This window comes from Drosophila subpulchrella, unplaced genomic scaffold (assembly GCF_014743375.2).
Source record: "Drosophila subpulchrella strain 33 F10 #4 breed RU33 unplaced genomic scaffold, RU_Dsub_v1.1 Primary Assembly Seq24, whole genome shotgun sequence".
Classification (NCBI taxonomy): domain Eukaryota; kingdom Metazoa; phylum Arthropoda; class Insecta; order Diptera; family Drosophilidae; genus Drosophila; species Drosophila subpulchrella.
The window spans coordinates 713,465-731,044 of record NW_023665550.1 but is presented as its reverse complement, the minus strand read 5'-3'; the positions used below and the strand labels follow the sequence as shown (position 1 = coordinate 731,044).

At 37.7% G+C, this 17,580-nt stretch overlaps 1 protein-coding gene across 2 annotated transcripts in view; it reads left to right on the top strand.

Moving 5' to 3' along the window:
- The window catches only part of LOC119559386 (phospholipase D2), a 37,044-nt gene that overhangs the window by 14,293 nt on the left and 5,171 nt on the right, over positions 1 to 17,580 (top strand). The window contains exons 1-5 of one of the 2 annotated variants that reach the window (XM_037872443.1): positions 4,732 to 4,823; positions 5,697 to 6,012; positions 12,638 to 13,241; positions 14,982 to 15,480; positions 16,175 to 16,951. In XM_037872443.1, coding sequence (XP_037728371.1) covers positions 5,865 to 6,012; positions 12,638 to 13,241; positions 14,982 to 15,480; positions 16,175 to 16,951 — 2,028 coding nt within the window. In that variant the 5' untranslated portion in view covers positions 4,732 to 4,823; positions 5,697 to 5,864. Of the gene's footprint in view, positions 1 to 4,731; positions 4,824 to 5,696; positions 6,013 to 12,637; positions 13,242 to 14,981; positions 15,481 to 16,174; positions 16,952 to 17,580 lie in introns of those variants that run through there. The other variant, XM_037872444.1, reaches the window with a different exon arrangement.

The window sequence follows — 17,580 nt, the reverse complement described above, 5'->3', positions numbered from 1 at the left end:
TGAATGGGTTAAGAAATGTATTGTATCATTCAAACGGCATTTAAATTACCTTTCCATTGATGCCAAAGTTAACAAGATGTAAGTTCAAATTATGAGTATATTTAACTTTTTTTTTGTGAAAATACTTTTGACCACCCTTGTATATTGTAAATTTAAATTGGGTTTGATTATGTGCTAGTAAGGGAAACATGAATTGTAAACTAAAATTGAATAAACGAGATATATATAAATTACATTAATTTTATAAGTTTATATTACGACTTGCTGGTCAAGGGCATTAACACCGTGTATTCTATGCGCCTTATATACTGAATACTTTCAGAACAAACAGTTGGGAATTTTATAGTTGATCGTTATTTAAATCCAAATTATGCTCAATTTAAGACATTTCCAGTACGAAAGTTCTTTTAAAATGATAATTCGTTTAAAATGATAAAAACGTATTTCTATCGGCACAGTATCGATAATAAATAATATTGAATAATATCATAACTGAAAAATAACAAGAAAGGAAGTTAGCTTCGGCAAGCCGAAGCTCATATACCCTTGCAGCTATAATTATTAAATTTAAAAACACAAAAAATGATATTCCCAATAGTAAAAGATAATATGTCAAAAAACACCGAAGCTATAATTTGTTTCATATTATTTTCCTACCAATTTTCCGATCGTTCCTATGGCAGCTATATGATATAGTCGTCCGATTTTGATAAAATTAAATTCGAAATTCAGAACTAATTAAAAAATGTTATTTCCAAGCGTAGGAGGTTATATGTTAAAAAACACCGAAGCTATAATTTGTTTCATATTATTTTCCTACCAATTTTCCGATCGTTCCTATGGCAGCTATATGACATAGTCGTCCGATTTTGATCAAATTTAATTCGAAACTCAGAACTAATTAATAAATGTTATTTCCAAGCGTTGGAGGTTATATGTTGAAAAACACCGAAGCTATTATTTGTTTCATATTATTTTTCCACAAATTTTCCGATCGTTCCTATGGCAGCTATATGATATAGTCGTCCGATTTCAATAAAAATTTATTTCAAAATTATTTAAAAATTGTTATTTCCAAGCTTAGGAGTTTATATGCTAAAAAACACCAAAGATATAATTTTTTTTCATTTTTTTGTCCGATTATTCCTATGGGAGCTATAAGATATAGTTGTCCGATCCGGCTGGTTCCGACTTATATACTACCTGCAAGAGATATAAGACTTTTGGGAAAGTTTCAGCCCGATAGCTTTAAAACTGAGAGACTAGTTTGCGTAGAAACGGACGGACAGACGGACAGACGGACAGACGGACAGACGGACAGACGGACAGACGGACATGGCTAGATCGACTCGTCTAGTCATGCTGATCAAGAATATATATACTTTATGGGGTCGGAAACGTCTCCTTCACTGCGTTGCAAACTTCTGACTGAAATCAATATACCCTCTGCAAGGGTATAAAAACAATAAAAGTAAAATAATTCCGTTGGTATAGTCGGGTCCCAATTTTTAATTTTCAATACATTGTTTTTTGAAAAATTTTAAGTAAATAAATTTATTTTAGCAAAAATCGGTTTTGTTCTTCAGAGAAGAACAAAAAAAATTCAAAAAGATCCAAAAGATACCAGTGGGATTCAATCACATACATACAATGCTATATTGTTGTCAGTTATGCGATGGGCTGCGCTTTGTGATGCGCTACGATGCTCAAAGCAAGTCCCCTTTTTTTCAAACGGGCACCGAAGTCAGACAAATTTTTATATACTTAAAATGATAATAAAAATAACATTGTTCATTTTTTATGTCTATGGTAATACAAAACAGAAAACACATTATAATATAAAAACAAGTAATTTCTTTATTTTTTTCGATGGAATCGGGTCTTTTTAAAACACCTGACTATATCGTCATCATGTCCGTCCGTTTAAACTCTGAGATCTCAGAAACTATAAAAGTTGGGTATTTGGACTTTGCATGCAGATTCTAGGCTTCCTGCGCAGCGCAAGTTTGTTTCGGCAGGGTGCCACAGCCATTTTAACGCCAACAATCGACACTAACACTCAAACCCGTCCAGCACCCACATTTTTTATAATGTCGTTACAATTTAAATGAGAGCTTGTTTATATTATCAATACCCATCTACATGCCAAATTATTGAAATCGAACGATTGATTTTAAAGTTATAACCAAAAAAAATCGGGGCGCTATAGACTAGTTGGTGTTATAGGCTTGGTGGCGCTAGGTGGCGCTGGCCACAAGTAAACATGTCTCCATCCCTCTCGCACTCTTCTTAGCTGAGTAACGGGTATCTAATTATCGAGGCCATCGACTAAAGCGTTTTTCCATGATTTTTCTTTATTTCCTTAAAATTGGAAAATCTGTACTACTGTGGGCAAAAAGTAAGGTGAATTTGTATGTAAAATGAAGTCATTATTTATTTTTCTAAATCAATTTCATCTCCCTATAAAATACACTGATGCCAATATTTTTTTTCAAGTTTCGAAACATGCCAAATAGCTTCCTTTTCGGTATAGCTATCAGCGCCATCCTCGATTTTTTTTATCTTCGCAATCGACTTGAAACGGATTTCCCGGAGTGGTCTTATGAGTTTAGGAAATAGCCAGAAGTGATACGGAATCAAATTAGGCGAATACGTTGGTTGAGGAACGATGTGCTTGGATTTTTTCGCGAAATGGTCACGAAGAACGAATGAAGTGTGAGACGCTGCATTATCATGATGCAAAAACCAAAAGTTCTTGGACCATAATTCTGGTCTTTTTAGACGAATTGATTCACGCAACATTTTATTCCTTATTAACAGTTCATGACCTTGCTTTTGAAAGATTTTGACGTGCTTTCTTCGGTCTGGCCTCGCATTTTCCACGACATTCCCTTGATCAGGTGTTTCAGGTTCGGAAGCATAAATCTAAGTGTCATTTCCCGTAATCATGGATTTGAGCTTGTCCTAATAGTCCTAAAGCATTGTTTCACACACATCGAAAAATGCACTCTTGGTTGTTTGGTAAACACAAGTGTAAATATTTTAGTGATAATGACATTGACATGAAATTTGACCCAGATGTTATTAGTAGTCCTATCGTAGGCCCAAATGTTCGCTTTTTAGTGAAAATCGATTTCTTGATTGGCTCCGAATTCATATGTCTTACAAATTAGTCTGTTCCAAAGTTTCCTTCACAGGGTAGTTAGTTAATAGTCAATTAATAATTTTAAGCGAAAAGAGCACAATTTTCTTTACAAATGCAATAATCATTTATTTTAAGTATTTCTCAATGAAATAACTGTCTTATAATGCTTAATATAAACAAAATTTTGGAATGTTATACGATAAAGTGCCATCAAAAGTTGTGTTCCGACAAACCTCAAATCGGACTTTCGTGTTTGTGTACAATGTTACAGTGTACATAACGTAAAAAATATGAAACATTTTATATGGGTGACCGATAGATCTCGGAAACTTTAAAACTGCAAAGTCGGGATTAGGTAAGCAGATTCTAGAGATTCTTGCGCAGCTCAGGTTCGATTCAGCACAGTGCCACACCCACTCTAACGCCCACAAACCGCCGTTTCGTCAATACCTATCGATTGACCCATAAAACCCTTTGCTCACTCTAACGCCCGTAATCCTAAAATCTATCTGTTGTCCACATTTTCTAAAGTCTTGTAAAATGGTAAATGGAATTTTATGTTGTTTATCAGTAACTTTTTACCTACAAATTGTTCGAATCGGACCATTCAGTAAGAATTTACAAAACAAATATTGTAACCGCCTCTAGAGGGCGCCCTGCGTTCACTGTTTGCATATCTCCAACTCTTATTCGCTCCCTTTAGCTGAGTAACGGATATCTGAAAGCCGAGTCACTTGAATATAGCGTTCTTCCTTGTTTTGACGTAAAATAATCAACCTTCAAACTCTTAAAAATATAAAAAGCAACTGTAGTTCTAGTGTGTTCTTTTAGAGCTTTTACAGAGAAATAAAATCACAATCTCTCGAATTGATTACTTTTTACGTTTTAAATCTTTTATGTGGCCAAACGTACATATGCAACATGAACTTATCAAACTAAGTGTATACATTTTAAGTTATGGCCCGTAGCAGGTGTCAATCAGTTATGTTGTTGACAGTTGCACCGCGTGCGCCAATCTAATCGAAAGCATAATTGTAATTCGATTTATTTCGCCTGCGGGGCTCATTGGGGTCGTACAAATAATGAGTGCTGATTACAGCGATTGCGCCCGAGTCTAGTGGGGCTGATAAGATAGCCGACAAAAGATACAAAGCGGGGTTACATGCTCACTTTTAGCGAGGTTGTGACTCATGTTCCGACAATAGAACCCGTAGTCGATCAGCATTTTCAAAAGGTTTGTGAACCCCGCAAAAAGCTTCAAAAGCTTAAGGCCTTTGGAAATATTCTGCGGAAGAACGGGTTCTTTCGGTTTGCAGATGACCTTGTGACATCAGATCCCCAGCGTTTCATCGTAACATCTTAGGATCGTGAAAATGTTCTTTGGGGTATCGCATAGCCAATGGCTTGGGGGAATTACGAAAAGCTTTGCCAGATGTTTTTCGGCTAGCAGCTGTTACCAGAAAACTCCGCTCCCAGTCTCATCCGCCAAGCTTGCGGCAGTGGCGCTCTCGCATAACCGTTAACCATATGAGCGGAGCGCCACAAGCTTTGGCCAGCGGCGCGAAGTTTAGTTAATATTATTAAGCGGAGTGACGGCAACGTTGTCGCAGCGTTTCTTGTGGATCGCCGATCGCCGATCGCTTGGCGGTACGAAGAGCTTTTGGCGGGGGCTCAAAGTGTGAGTGCGCGGTGTCTTCAGTCTGGTTCTTCCATTTCGCGTGGCACTTCTCGGTTTCTTTCTTGGCGAACTTAGTGCGATGTCGCGGTATTTTCGGCTCTACGACATCCGTTAGGTGGCGGACTGAAAAGTAAACAAAAATGCTGCTTATCGCACGCAAACGTGACAAATCCGCAGAGTATCTCCGATTTTGTACGCTTCTGTGAGATACAAAGATACAAAATATTGACGCGGACAAGAACCGAAAACACCGCATGCTGCAGAAAAAATATGACACAACTACGGGCCGTTTTACTTTGAAGACTCCAAGTGCCAAAAGTGAAATATGCGAAAGCAGAAAATGTCCAAATAATGTGTGCGTGTGTTCGTTGGGCATTGTGCAAAACATTTACGAGCTGGAATCGCCAATAGCCAAATACGACTGAAATGTGTATAAACAGCACAGGAAACATTCAGTGGTCGTTGTAACTGCAAAACTCGTGTTTTGTGTTTACGCAAAGATAAAGAAATGTCACGATAAAAATTTAATTAATATTTTTTCAGTGCGAGACATTTTTGATGTGGCCGGAAGAGGGAAATTAGCAAACAAGTCGAGATCTAAAGTCTCAAAAAATCTTAAAGCCAAAAGAAACTCCAAAAGAATATCGTAACTGATTAGTTCAATCACACAATTAAAAGTTTCAACGATATTTATAGCAGTTTAGAGATTTAAATTAGTAGCGTAAGAATTAGAGCTGCACATTTCCTGGCACAGAATGTCTCTATTGTCTCTCTTCTTCCACTTAAACCATCCTCCATGGCACATTAATCAGCCAGTTCCCTGCCCTAATTGATATACGAAAGTGCGGTATTAATAATTTCTGATCGATTTAGCCACCGCAGGCCGCCAGAACCGACACCGTGTATAAATGCAGAACGCGGATGCAAACACAAAAATGAGCTGGAGGCTGGCACAACAAGCACCTCAAACACCAAAGTCCGATTGCCAAAAATAAAATAGAGCCCTCTTGGCTTGCCCAACGGAATCGCGCACATTCGACGATGGCCAAGACCGCGGGTACGAAATCCGGCCGCCAAGACGAGTCTCAAAAATTGCATCTACCCCCGGAGGCGGCGTTGGGCGCCAACCTGCAGCAATTACAGGTGCGACGTCATCGCCGTAGCATCTCACAGCTGATGGCCAGCATGGGTAATGTCTAGTCTAGAGATAGATACATGTTTGTGCAATGTACTTTAAAATAAAAGATACCTACCATTAAAAGTCCACCCCAATGTACATACATTTGTACATAGGCCATAGACTAATTAGATCTTGTCGCTGCGATTAATTTTCGAGATTTTGCGTCATCGTGAGATGAGATAACAGTGAACTAGTTTATAAAATATCTTAACCTTTAAAACTGGTTGCCGTTTTATTTTGAATAGTGAAAATGAAGAAGACTAAATCTAAAGACTGTTGAAGGAGTGTTAAAATAAAGGGTGCGAAGTCCAAGGGAAATCTAAATTTTTGAGACAACAAAGAACTGATAACGGATATATTGCCTTAATAATAAATTCACAAAACATTAACAGTTTCCTTTGACTTATATAACCCACCAACAACTTGTGCCTCCCATGGCGTGTTGGGCTCGGCCTAGCGGTGCCATTAGTAAATGAATCATAACTGATTTTAAAATGCAAGACACGCTACAAGCAAATATACTCACATATGTACATAGCGTTATAAACATATTGTGCCTGATTTACATTTGCATTTACACTTAAACATTGCAACAGGAAGTTTTGATTTCTTTGTCATTGTGTGTAGGTCACAAGGAATAATTGTTTGTTGGGTTTAAAGACCTTTTCAGGGTGACTGTTTTTACCAGTTACACACAAACAACCAAACCCACTAAGCGAAAGCACTCAAAAATGTTGGCCTCCAGCCTTTTTGTAAAGGTTTGTGCGATAGTATGCCAGAAATTCTGTAGAAACGACGTTCTAACCCTTAAAACTAGCGGCTGATTTCCTTTATTTTTATTTGAGGCGTAAAATGCCTTTTCCACATAAAGCGCTTATCAATTAAAAAGCATTGGCGTTCTTGTGGTTGGTATATTGCTTTGTTTTCCTAGATAAAAACGTACGCATGTATTTTTTTTTCACGAAATTTTGTTTGATAATTAATCATCATTTTATCTTAACACCGAAAGAAATGAGTTGACAATTGTAAAGCTAATTTGCTCAGCTCAACGAATGTGCTAACAAATTCAGCAAAGAATGCACTATGAAAGTGAAAAGGTGCTAAGAGTTCGGAGTGGTCCATTGATTGGTTGTTAAATTTTATTAGACCCTTTTTAATTTCGCCACACGTACCGCACACGATTTTTGTCTTTCTTAGATATTTACTTCAAAAGCTAAATCTATACAAATACCAAAAACATAAAATTTTATTAGGGCCTCATAGTCACCTCAATCAAAAAGACAACTAAAGTTAAATCTCAATACAAACTATGGTTCATTACGATTTGGGGAGAGTTTTTATGGATTTTAAAAAGTGTCCGAAACATTATATTTCTCAGTTTTGAAAAAATTGGTATTTTAATGTGTCTCACATCTAAGAATGGCAAGCTATATATGTATGCCAAAAGTTGTTGGTAATTTTAAGCTGATAGCTCGATGATAAGGTTTTTTCGACACCTGGAAAGGAATGTATGGCAGCCGAACGAACTTGACCATAAACCAGTCTGGGTTTATGACGAATTCTCAATAAGACTTTGATAGCAACCTTGAAGATAGGCTCTGTTAGTGATCCTCCGATACTACAATATAGAACATGGAAAGCTACAGTCCTAGTTAATTTAAATTTCCATAAGTGATAGGAGAATACGATGTAACAGGTAGAAGAAAGCGATTGCGACCATATATTCTTGATCAGGTTCACTAGCCGAGCTAGAGAGTTGGAGTTTCAGATTTAGATTTCTTAGCTTCGTACGCAAGTTTGTTTCAGCAAAGGGCCACGCCTATATTCATATCTACAAATTGTTCAAGTGACACCGTTCATTAGGTGGCGCCCTGCGATCTCTGAAAAAGTCGCTTAGCTTCTTGCATATCTCCACCTCTCTTGCTCTCCCTTTGGCTGAGTAAGGGGTATCTGATAGTCGAGGAACTCGACCATAGCGGATTCTTGTGTTTTCTGGTTGTATATACATATATATACAAAAGAAATGGGGGTGGCCGGGTTGATATGGAACGTCCCAAATATATCTAACATTAGGAGCTTAGTATTTTTATATTTTTAGAATGTTAATTATATTGTATAATATTCAGTCTAACAGGTTTTCATGTTGGCGAGTACTGGGTGACTGAGACCATCGACTCTGTCTAACAATATGGACTTGAATATAACCAGGCAAGCATATACCGTGTCTGTTTAGAGGACACCTGTTATTGATTGCTAATCAAAGTACTCTACTTAATACTGATTTATGTAGTTTTTTACTGCCACATCCATAAACCAACTTAATCATCACTGTATTGTTGTACCTACTGTGCAGTATCCCCCTCTTTATCTATTGCGCCTTTTTATTTGAGCTTGCTATCTTAATGTTATTCATCTAAAAGCGTAATTCTGATCGAATCGATAAATGTATTAAACTTTTTGTCATGTGGTTTTCAGGTAAGGAATATAAATTTATTTCTTATCAGTTCGTTAGCGATTCACGTGTACTTAACTGAAAAAGATGGCGTCCTCTGTACTTTGCTTTAAATGGTTTCAAGGTTTGAGCGTGGTGCCAGTGTCAAGTTCACCGGAAGAGCTGTACTAAAATAAAGTAAACTTGTAAGCTTGACCTTGAGATAGCTTCTGTTTTAAATGGAGATATCATGCGCTAATTGCTACAATTTAATAGTTATTACTAAAGGGCGTTAAGGGAAGCAAGTATAAAAGCAAGGCAAGTATAAAAGCAACATGAGAGAACGCCATACTCGAACGTCTCGAATATTTTCCGGTAACAAAAAAAATTTTCGTAAACATTTATATCAATTTTTCTTTGTATTGCAGTAGCAAATAATTGTTATAATTGCATTGGGGGAAAAGTATGAAGCATTTCCGACACCATAAAGTATATATGTTCTTGATTAGGGTCACTAGCCGAGTCGATCAAGCCATGTCCGTCTGTCCGTATCAACGCTAAGATCTCGGAATCTATAAGAGTTAGAATGTTGGGATTAAGCATGGAGATTCTTGGGCTTCACAAAATATTACGTGATTAAATGCTTCCCCAAATCCAACCGCCATTCTACCGAGCTAAAACACAAAGCTCTTCTTTTTTTTCCAGGAAACCTTTGTCTACTTCTAGTCCAAGTTTGTCCACCCTTTAGAATTTTGAAAAATTGGTCACTCTAGAATATATGCCACTTTTTGGTTTTTCACTTAATTTTATAAAATCGAAATGTCGAATTTTTGAAAAGTTATTCATGGAATAGTTTGTTCTTTGTTAGTCAAGCCGTTTGAATTTTGAAAAAGTGAAAACTTTTGAAATTATAATAAGATGCATTAATTTTCGGCATAAAAACTTTGCCGAAGATGAAACGTCCAAGTGCAATTCTGCGAAGTGCCGACCAAACCCCTATTATTTGCCCGAATTGATGCCACCCCTATTGAAATTTGGCCGATACTTGGTTTTGTGGACTATTCCTTAATGACCGTAATGAAGAACAAATTTTGCTCGAAGTACGATGTCGGCTCCTTAGCTCTGGTGAAAGCATATTTTAAGGACCTGAAAAACACGGACATGAGTACTTTCCACCAATGCTTGCAGAAAAATTTGTGGTGCAATATATATTTGCTGCATCGAAATTCAAATTGGAACGCGCTGCCATGCAGCGCAAACACATGAAAGTTCACGATTTTATTAAGGATAATCAAATTAAACAAAAATTGGCGAAGATAATAAACGAGTAATGGACCATATGTCTGAAGAAAGCGACGTACCTTTTATAGGAAGAAGACTGGAAGGTGAAGAACAACACAAAAATGCTTTAGATTATAATGTCAGAGAAAACGATGATAATGAAGGCATTTCTCAGACAATGGCTTTGAAAAACAAACATGAAGATAAAGCTTTACTAGAAGAAACGAAAAAAAAAAACAGGAGAAAGTACCTCAAGAAATGTTCTAATGTCGAATTAGTTTACAATCGACCTCATCGAAGGAAAAGGGATGAGATATTATATAATGACGGTGCAATGGGCCCTATCTGGATTTAAGCACAGCTTATTTAAAAAAAACCTTGCCCATTTGATTCTCCTTTTATTATAAAAAAGCGAACACTGGCTTTGATTAAAAATATGCCGTCGAGGGAATTTCTGCTAGTCTGTATTGCGAATGGGGACTGGATTTGATGACTTTTTTTTTATGAAACGTACTGTTCCACACTAATATCGGATCTTTTATTGATAAAGCTCTGAATAGAATACCAAGTGCATCAAGTCGCCGTTTTCATAAAACAAGTGACAAGGATAAATGCGAGAGCCACGCATCTTTATACCATTGCCTGGAGATAATGGATTCTGAAAATTTCAAGGATTCCGGAATTTCCAAGGCATTGCTCACCTTTGTTAAGGCATTCTTTATCATTATAGACATCAAATTGGTAACGCTATTTCTACCCAGCTTACCAGGATCAGCAACATTGCTCCAGTTGCCACAGTAAATATTGATACGGAATAAAAAATACATTCTGAATGGTGCCATTGGATATGCCCCGGTGCCAGGTACTGAAATCGGACATTATATTTCATATTGCCGCAGAGTAACCTGATCTTAGTTTACGACGATATGTGCAGACAATGGCGAAAATTTACAGCATGTACTACAAAAATGATTTTTTATATACATATATACGCAGACCGAGTAAGATATATTAAGTTAAATACGTGTCTTATAATTTATTTATTTTTAAGAAGTAAGAATGCTATTATGTTTAAACAATAATGAATTATGAATTTGACAATTCTTTGCTTTCTTTAAAGCACTAATATAAAGCAAATATTAATTTTAAAAAATGTAGTTTATAAAGATGTTTAATTGTTTTGTTTGTTAAAAATGTTTATTTTTATGGGGTAGGTCAACAAATTTAATTATTTTCTAGAGGTGGGCTAACGTATTTTATATTTATAAATTTATATATAAATATATATTATATTTATATTTAGTTTTAATATGTGTGTGAACGTTTTTTCCAAAAAATAGATAAATAACAAGGAAGAACGCTATAGTCGAGTACCTCGACTACAGATACCCGTTACTCAGCTAAAGAGACCATGGAGGAGATGGATAAATGTTTTGGTTGGTGTGTGGGCGTTAGAGTAGGCGTAGCAAGTTTACGGGATCTAAATCTGAAATCCCAATTCTCTATCTTTGACAGTTTCCGAGATATCAGCGTTCATATTTACGATTTTTTCAAGTTTGTGGGCGTTAAAGTGGGCGTGGCAAATTTTTTAGGTCAATCGATAGGTATTGATGGGAACATTAAATTTCAGCAAAAAGGTTCATTCTAGCATTAAAACTGTAGGAGCCACAGTTTTGGGCGGTGGGGCACACTGATGAAACCAACTTCCGCTGCGCAAGAAGCTCAAGAATCTACATGGCAAATTTCAAATTCTTAGCTTTTTAGTTTCCGAGATCACAGCGTTCATACGGACGGACGGACATAGCTAGATCAAATCAACCTTTTGATTATCAAAAATTTTCCAAATTAAAAACTTTTTCAAATTCGACGTGTTAAAAAAATCTAAAAGTTGGACAAACGATACCCGTTTTCAAATTTCAAAAATTTTATTTTACCAAACCCAGCTTCTTAAGGCTCAGCCCACCATAATGACCAGTTGCATACTCTTGTGTGGAAGATTCTACGTTAGGATAACTATTTTTAGTAGTTAATCAACTATTTACTTTTGCAATTACTAAAAACACACACCACTTAAACGTAACTATGTAATAGTACACAAAGCGAAAACATACACATATACAACCATTTTTAATAGTAAAGTACAATTTTATTTATAGTTACCAAACTCTCTGCATTGTTAAATTTCACCAACCAATATTTTACTCTGGCTAAATTTTATAAATACTTAACTTAGGGGAAAAACATCGTGCTTAAATTAAGTACTATCCGTTATGATTTAAGAACAATTTCTTGCTTACCATTTTAAGAGCGTTTGTACCGAAAAAAATCTTACATTGAGCACATTTTGGATTTGTCCGTAAACTCTTAAAATTTCTAACTGTTTATTCTGAAAGTGCTCGGTATATAAGGCGCATAAAATACAGAGTGTTAATGCCCGTGAGCGAGAAGTCGTAAGGAAACTTATAATATTAATGTTATTTAGATATATCTCGTTTACTTCATTCTCAGTTTCCAATACTTGTTTCTTAATTAATTCTTACTTACCCCAATTTATATTTGCAATATATGTATATTGATTTAAGAATTATTCGTCCCCAAATCATGCATGCAAATTTATTTTTCTAATAATCGTACTTGTTTTTAGTACAAATAAGAATACATTTAAGAAATATTCATAAATACTTGTTTGTAGACCGAAAGGTTCTAAAAACTTACTGAAATCGAGTATTTTCTGTCTTAATTCGTACTTGAAAGCATTACTTTGTTCTCGAGATTGGGATTTTCCATGCTTGTGATACTGAAAATATTTGATTCAAGCTCGAAATACTTGAATTTTTTTCTGGGTGTATGTATTGTATTGTAAAGTATAGTTATATTACTTGTCTTTTCTATATCAACCACGGCTTTCGTTTTTAATTGTAGTTGAATACCCCACGGACGATGTTTACCGGCCGACGCACTACGGCGGCTACGTGAATAGAGGCTACGATGATTTAGACAGTTCCTATTACTTTGCCCAGTTCGAGGCGATGGCAGAGGGTCGCGATGGGGGATCGGCCCTGCCACCCTACGAAACCACAGAATCGGACGTAGAACCAGGTAGCGGAGAGGCGGAAGTCTCGGCGGATGACTCCAACGACGAGCAGGAGGAAGTGTTGCGGGACTGTACGGATGACGCGGTGGCCGAGCAGCAAAACCGCTGTCTGCCAGAGTTCCAGTTTTCGTTGGTCGACTCCGAGTACGACGAGACTCTGGCCTTTCCTGACTCGGTCACCATCCTGTCCAACGTGGGCGACAAGCCGGTGCTGGTGGAGCGCAAGGAGACGGACGATGACGAGGAGGAGTTCGACGACGAGGAGAACAACAGCGTAGTGCTGCGCCACGAAATACCATTTACCAGCATCTACGGGCCGAGCGTCAAATTTAACTCGTTCCAGCGCAAGGTCTTTATTCCGGGCCGTGAGATTCACGTTCGGATCGTCGATACGGAGCGAAGCGTCACAACACATCTGCTGAACCCCAATCTGTAAGTGTACACACAAAAAAACTACAGGCCAAAGTTGACCAATGTAATAGGTAAATGGGCCTATCCCATCGAATTGTCAATTTGACCAGTGAAATACACACAATTACTATTTTTTAGCAGTTTAACGATTAAATAAATAATTAAATAAATATTTTGAATAGTTTTTAACCATAGTTTTAACCATGGTAAGCGCGAATTTTTTCGATCCAAGAAATCAAGTACGAATAATTCAAGACCGAAATTGTGAATTTAAGAACGAACGTTCTTGATACAAAGACTTAAGATGAGTCGATATAAGTACGAAAAAAGGTTGTTTTAAGAACGAAAAATTCCTTATTTAAGAACGAGCTGTCCTAGTTTTTGAATTATTTGTACTTAACATTTTTTAATTAACTTCTTTAGTTTAAGTGAACTTATTTTTACAGTCGAACAAGTTTTAAATTTCTTTTTTTACGGAAAATCTTTTAGTAAATATATAAATGATTGTTAGTACTGTTACCCCGACCTCGGTTTGAACCTACGACCGCACGCACTGGAGACAGACCCCTAACTAACTCGACCGCACACGCGTCTGAAAGAGGGCTGCCCCTTGGCTTGAGTACTCTCGGCCAAAGGGCTAGTATACCAATTCAATTTAATTTTATTTAAACAATTTTATTAACAATTTTAAAACGTAAATACAAAAAAAAAAGCTACTTACATGTATTTAAAAAGATGCAATACTATTACAAAATGTCATAGTCCCTACGCCTGTAACAGGAAACCACCCTGGAAACTTGCTTTTTCTGATTACGTTTTAAATTTAAGTACCACAAATCTGTGGCTCCTAGAATTTTAAAGATAGAATAAACATTTAAGCCGAAATGAATTTCTCTCTTCAATACCTATCAATTGAGCTACAAAAATGTTGTACGTCCACAAACCGGCAAAAAAGTCCACACTCGTCCGTATCAATGGAATATCTATGGTATATATCTGAATATCTCAAAAACTGTAAAGGCTAACAAAATTTGAACTAAGCTAGTAGTAGTAGAGTAGAGTAGGGTCCGTTTTATTGACTTTTAAAAGTGACCCAACTTACGGACCTTTTTTGAAACTTGCCATTTTTGGCACTTTTAAAAACAAAAAGTTTTTGCTTACTTCCCAGGGGGTAACAATTTTGTTGGGTAATGTTTTAAAGTAACTAGCATTTTGTGAAATAGAATACTCTAACGCGCACAATCGCAATTTTTTAAAGCCACCGTTATTACATTTTGTACAAATACATATTTTAATTATTCCGTTTTGGGGTGCACAGTTTTTAATTTGCATTTTAAACCCACTTAGTAGCTCTTAGTAGCTATGATTAAAACGTTTCATAATGTAGAACGTTTATTGAACCCGTTATTTGAATAGTAAAAGGTTATATTGTAGTTATCGGAAAGTATGTAAAAGTTAGAAGAAAGAATTTCCGACCCTATAAAGTATTTATATTCTTGATTAGGGGGATAGAGGTTCTTGAGGAGCGCAAGTTTGTCTCACGCCCACACTCCACTCCACGATGGCTATCTGTAACGGCTATCTGGTAGTCGAGGCAATCGACTATAACGATTTCTCAATAATTGGGAAATTATAATTAATTGCCAATCATTTTAGGTTCTGGAGGTAATTATAAAAATAATTCTTATAGGTCAAATTTCTTTAGCTCTCACAATTTCCAATAAGTCACCACGCTGATAAACTAAATATTTGTCTGCTCAGGTACACAATTGAACTGACCCATGGCCCCTTCAAGTGGACGATCAAGCGGCGATATAAGCATTTCAACTCTTTGCACCAACAGCTCAGCTTTTTCCGCACCTCGCTCAACATTCCCTTCCCCAGTCGCAGTCACAAAGAAAAGCGTACGACGCTGAAAGCCACCGCCAGCCAGTTGGCCGATGAGTCCACCCTGAAGGATCTGCCTGCTCACACCAAGGTCAAGCCGTCCAGCACTTCGATGAGTGGCGAAGGCCTCAGCAGCAAAACCGGCCATGCCATGGCTATCATAAGTCCCAGTCACAGTTCGATTCTGGCGGGACTCACACCTCGCCGAATTCACCACAAGCGCAAAAAGAAGAAAAAACGGAAGCTACCCCGATTCCCCAATCGTCCTGAGAGCCTGGTCACCGTGGAGAATCTGACTGTCAGGATCAAGCAGTTGGAGGATTACCTATACAACCTGCTAAACATCAGTCTCTACCGTTCTCACCACGAAACGGTAAGAAAAAACTTAGGCATGTCCGTCTGTCCGTGTGGATGCTAAGATCTTGTAAACATTAGTTATACATTCTTCTTGATCAGAATCACTAGCCGAATCTAGTCATGTCCGTCTGTCCGTATAGACGCTGTGATCTCGGAAACTATAAGAGCTAAGATGTTGGGATTTCGGAACTAGATTCCTTAGCTTTCCATTCAGCGCAAGTTTGTAATTCGCTAACAACACCAAGGTCATTCAAGCGCCCACATTTTAAAAGATTTTACAAAAGTCTAGAGAGATTTTGTTTTGGGTATTAATATCCATTCAGCCATCGGACTATTCATTAAAAAGCAATAAGCAAATAAAGGAGTTGACACCTGGTGGCGTGGTGCACAATTTAGGAGTCTCTAGCGTAGTCTCTTGCTTAAAATAAATCTAGTCGGTTGAAAATGAAGCGGGCGTATTATGGTCCAAAATAATAGCAGCTGGGCCACATAAAATATTACATAAATTTCAAAAGATATTCTAAATAGATTATGAAGGGTGCCACAGAAAAAACCTAATCGCTAAATCGTGTAAAATTCTAAGTCGAGTATATTGATGCATATTAAAGAATTTTACGCTCTGGGATTTCTGTGGCTCCCCCGAATAGTTCGTTTAAAAATTTAAATTCACAAGCTTATGCTTATAAGCGTATTACATTTATTTCTTTCAGCTGAACTTCGTTGAGGTGTCCAACGTATCATTTGTTCCGGGCATGGGTATCAAGGGCAAGGAAGGCGTGATTTTAAAGCGAACTGGATCAACGAGACCAGGACAAGCGGGGTGCAACTTTTTCGGATGCTTTCAAAAGAACTGCTGTGTGCGCTGCAACTACTTCTGCTCGGACGTAGTATGCGGGACGTGGCGCAGCCGCTGGTTCTTTGTGAAGGAGACCTGCTTCGGCTACATACGTCCGACGGACGGCAGCATCCGGGCAGTGATTCTTTTTGATCAAGGCTTCGACGTGTCCACTGGCATCTATCAGACGGGCATGCGCAAGGGACTGCAGGTACTGACAAACAACCGGCACATCGTGCTTAAGTGCTGGACACGGCGGAAGTGCAAGGAATGGATGCAGTACCTCAAGAACACAGCCAACTCGTATGCCCGCGACTTCACGCTGCCCAATCCGCACATGTCTTTCGCCCCGATGCGCGCCAACACGCACGCAACATGGTACGTAGACGGCGCCCAGTACATGTCTGCCGTGGCCGACGGCTTGGAGGCCGCCCTCGAGGAGATCTACATCGCTGACTGGTGGCTCAGCCCCGAGATATACATGAAACGACCCGCTCTGGACGGCGACTACTGGCGCCTGGACAAGATTCTTCTGCGCAAGGCCGAACAGGGAGTGCGCGTCTTCGTGCTGCTCTATAAGGAGGTCGAAATGGCTCTGGGAATCAACAGCTACTACAGCAAGTCCACGCTGGCTAAGCACGAAAACATTAAGGTGTGTTCAAAAAACTACACCATTACCCGTTACCCGTAGAGTGAAAGGGTATACTAAATTCGTCGGAAAGTAACAGGAAGAAGGAAGCGTTTTCAACCCCATTAAGTATATATAATATATAAGTCCGTCTGCCCGTTCGTATGAACGCTGATATTTTAAAATCAATAAAAGCTAGCGATTTGGAATTTGGCATATATATTCTTGAGCTTCTTGCGCAACGCCCACAATCGCCCATAACGACTTTGCTCTAACTATCAATAACCACCTACATGCCTAAACTTATTTAAATCTCGGATCATTAAAAAGTTATAAGCAAATAAAGTGTTCAATCTTGGGAACAGTTTCTTTGCATATCTCCATTTCCCTCGAGGGTATTTGATAATCGATGGCACCGACTATAGCGCTGTTTCTACCTTTTTTATTATATATTTTGAGATCATTTATTGAAGTACGTAAGAACTTCACCCAAGTTTAGCCCTAAAAGATTTCTCTCATTCACGAAAAATCGGCAGACAATTGATGCTGCGGAGAACATTTATGAAGAAAAATTTGTTTCGAAATTTGTTAGCCGAGTACATATACATAAATTATCATATATATTTGTTTAATACGGTTCCAGTTTTTTCTTG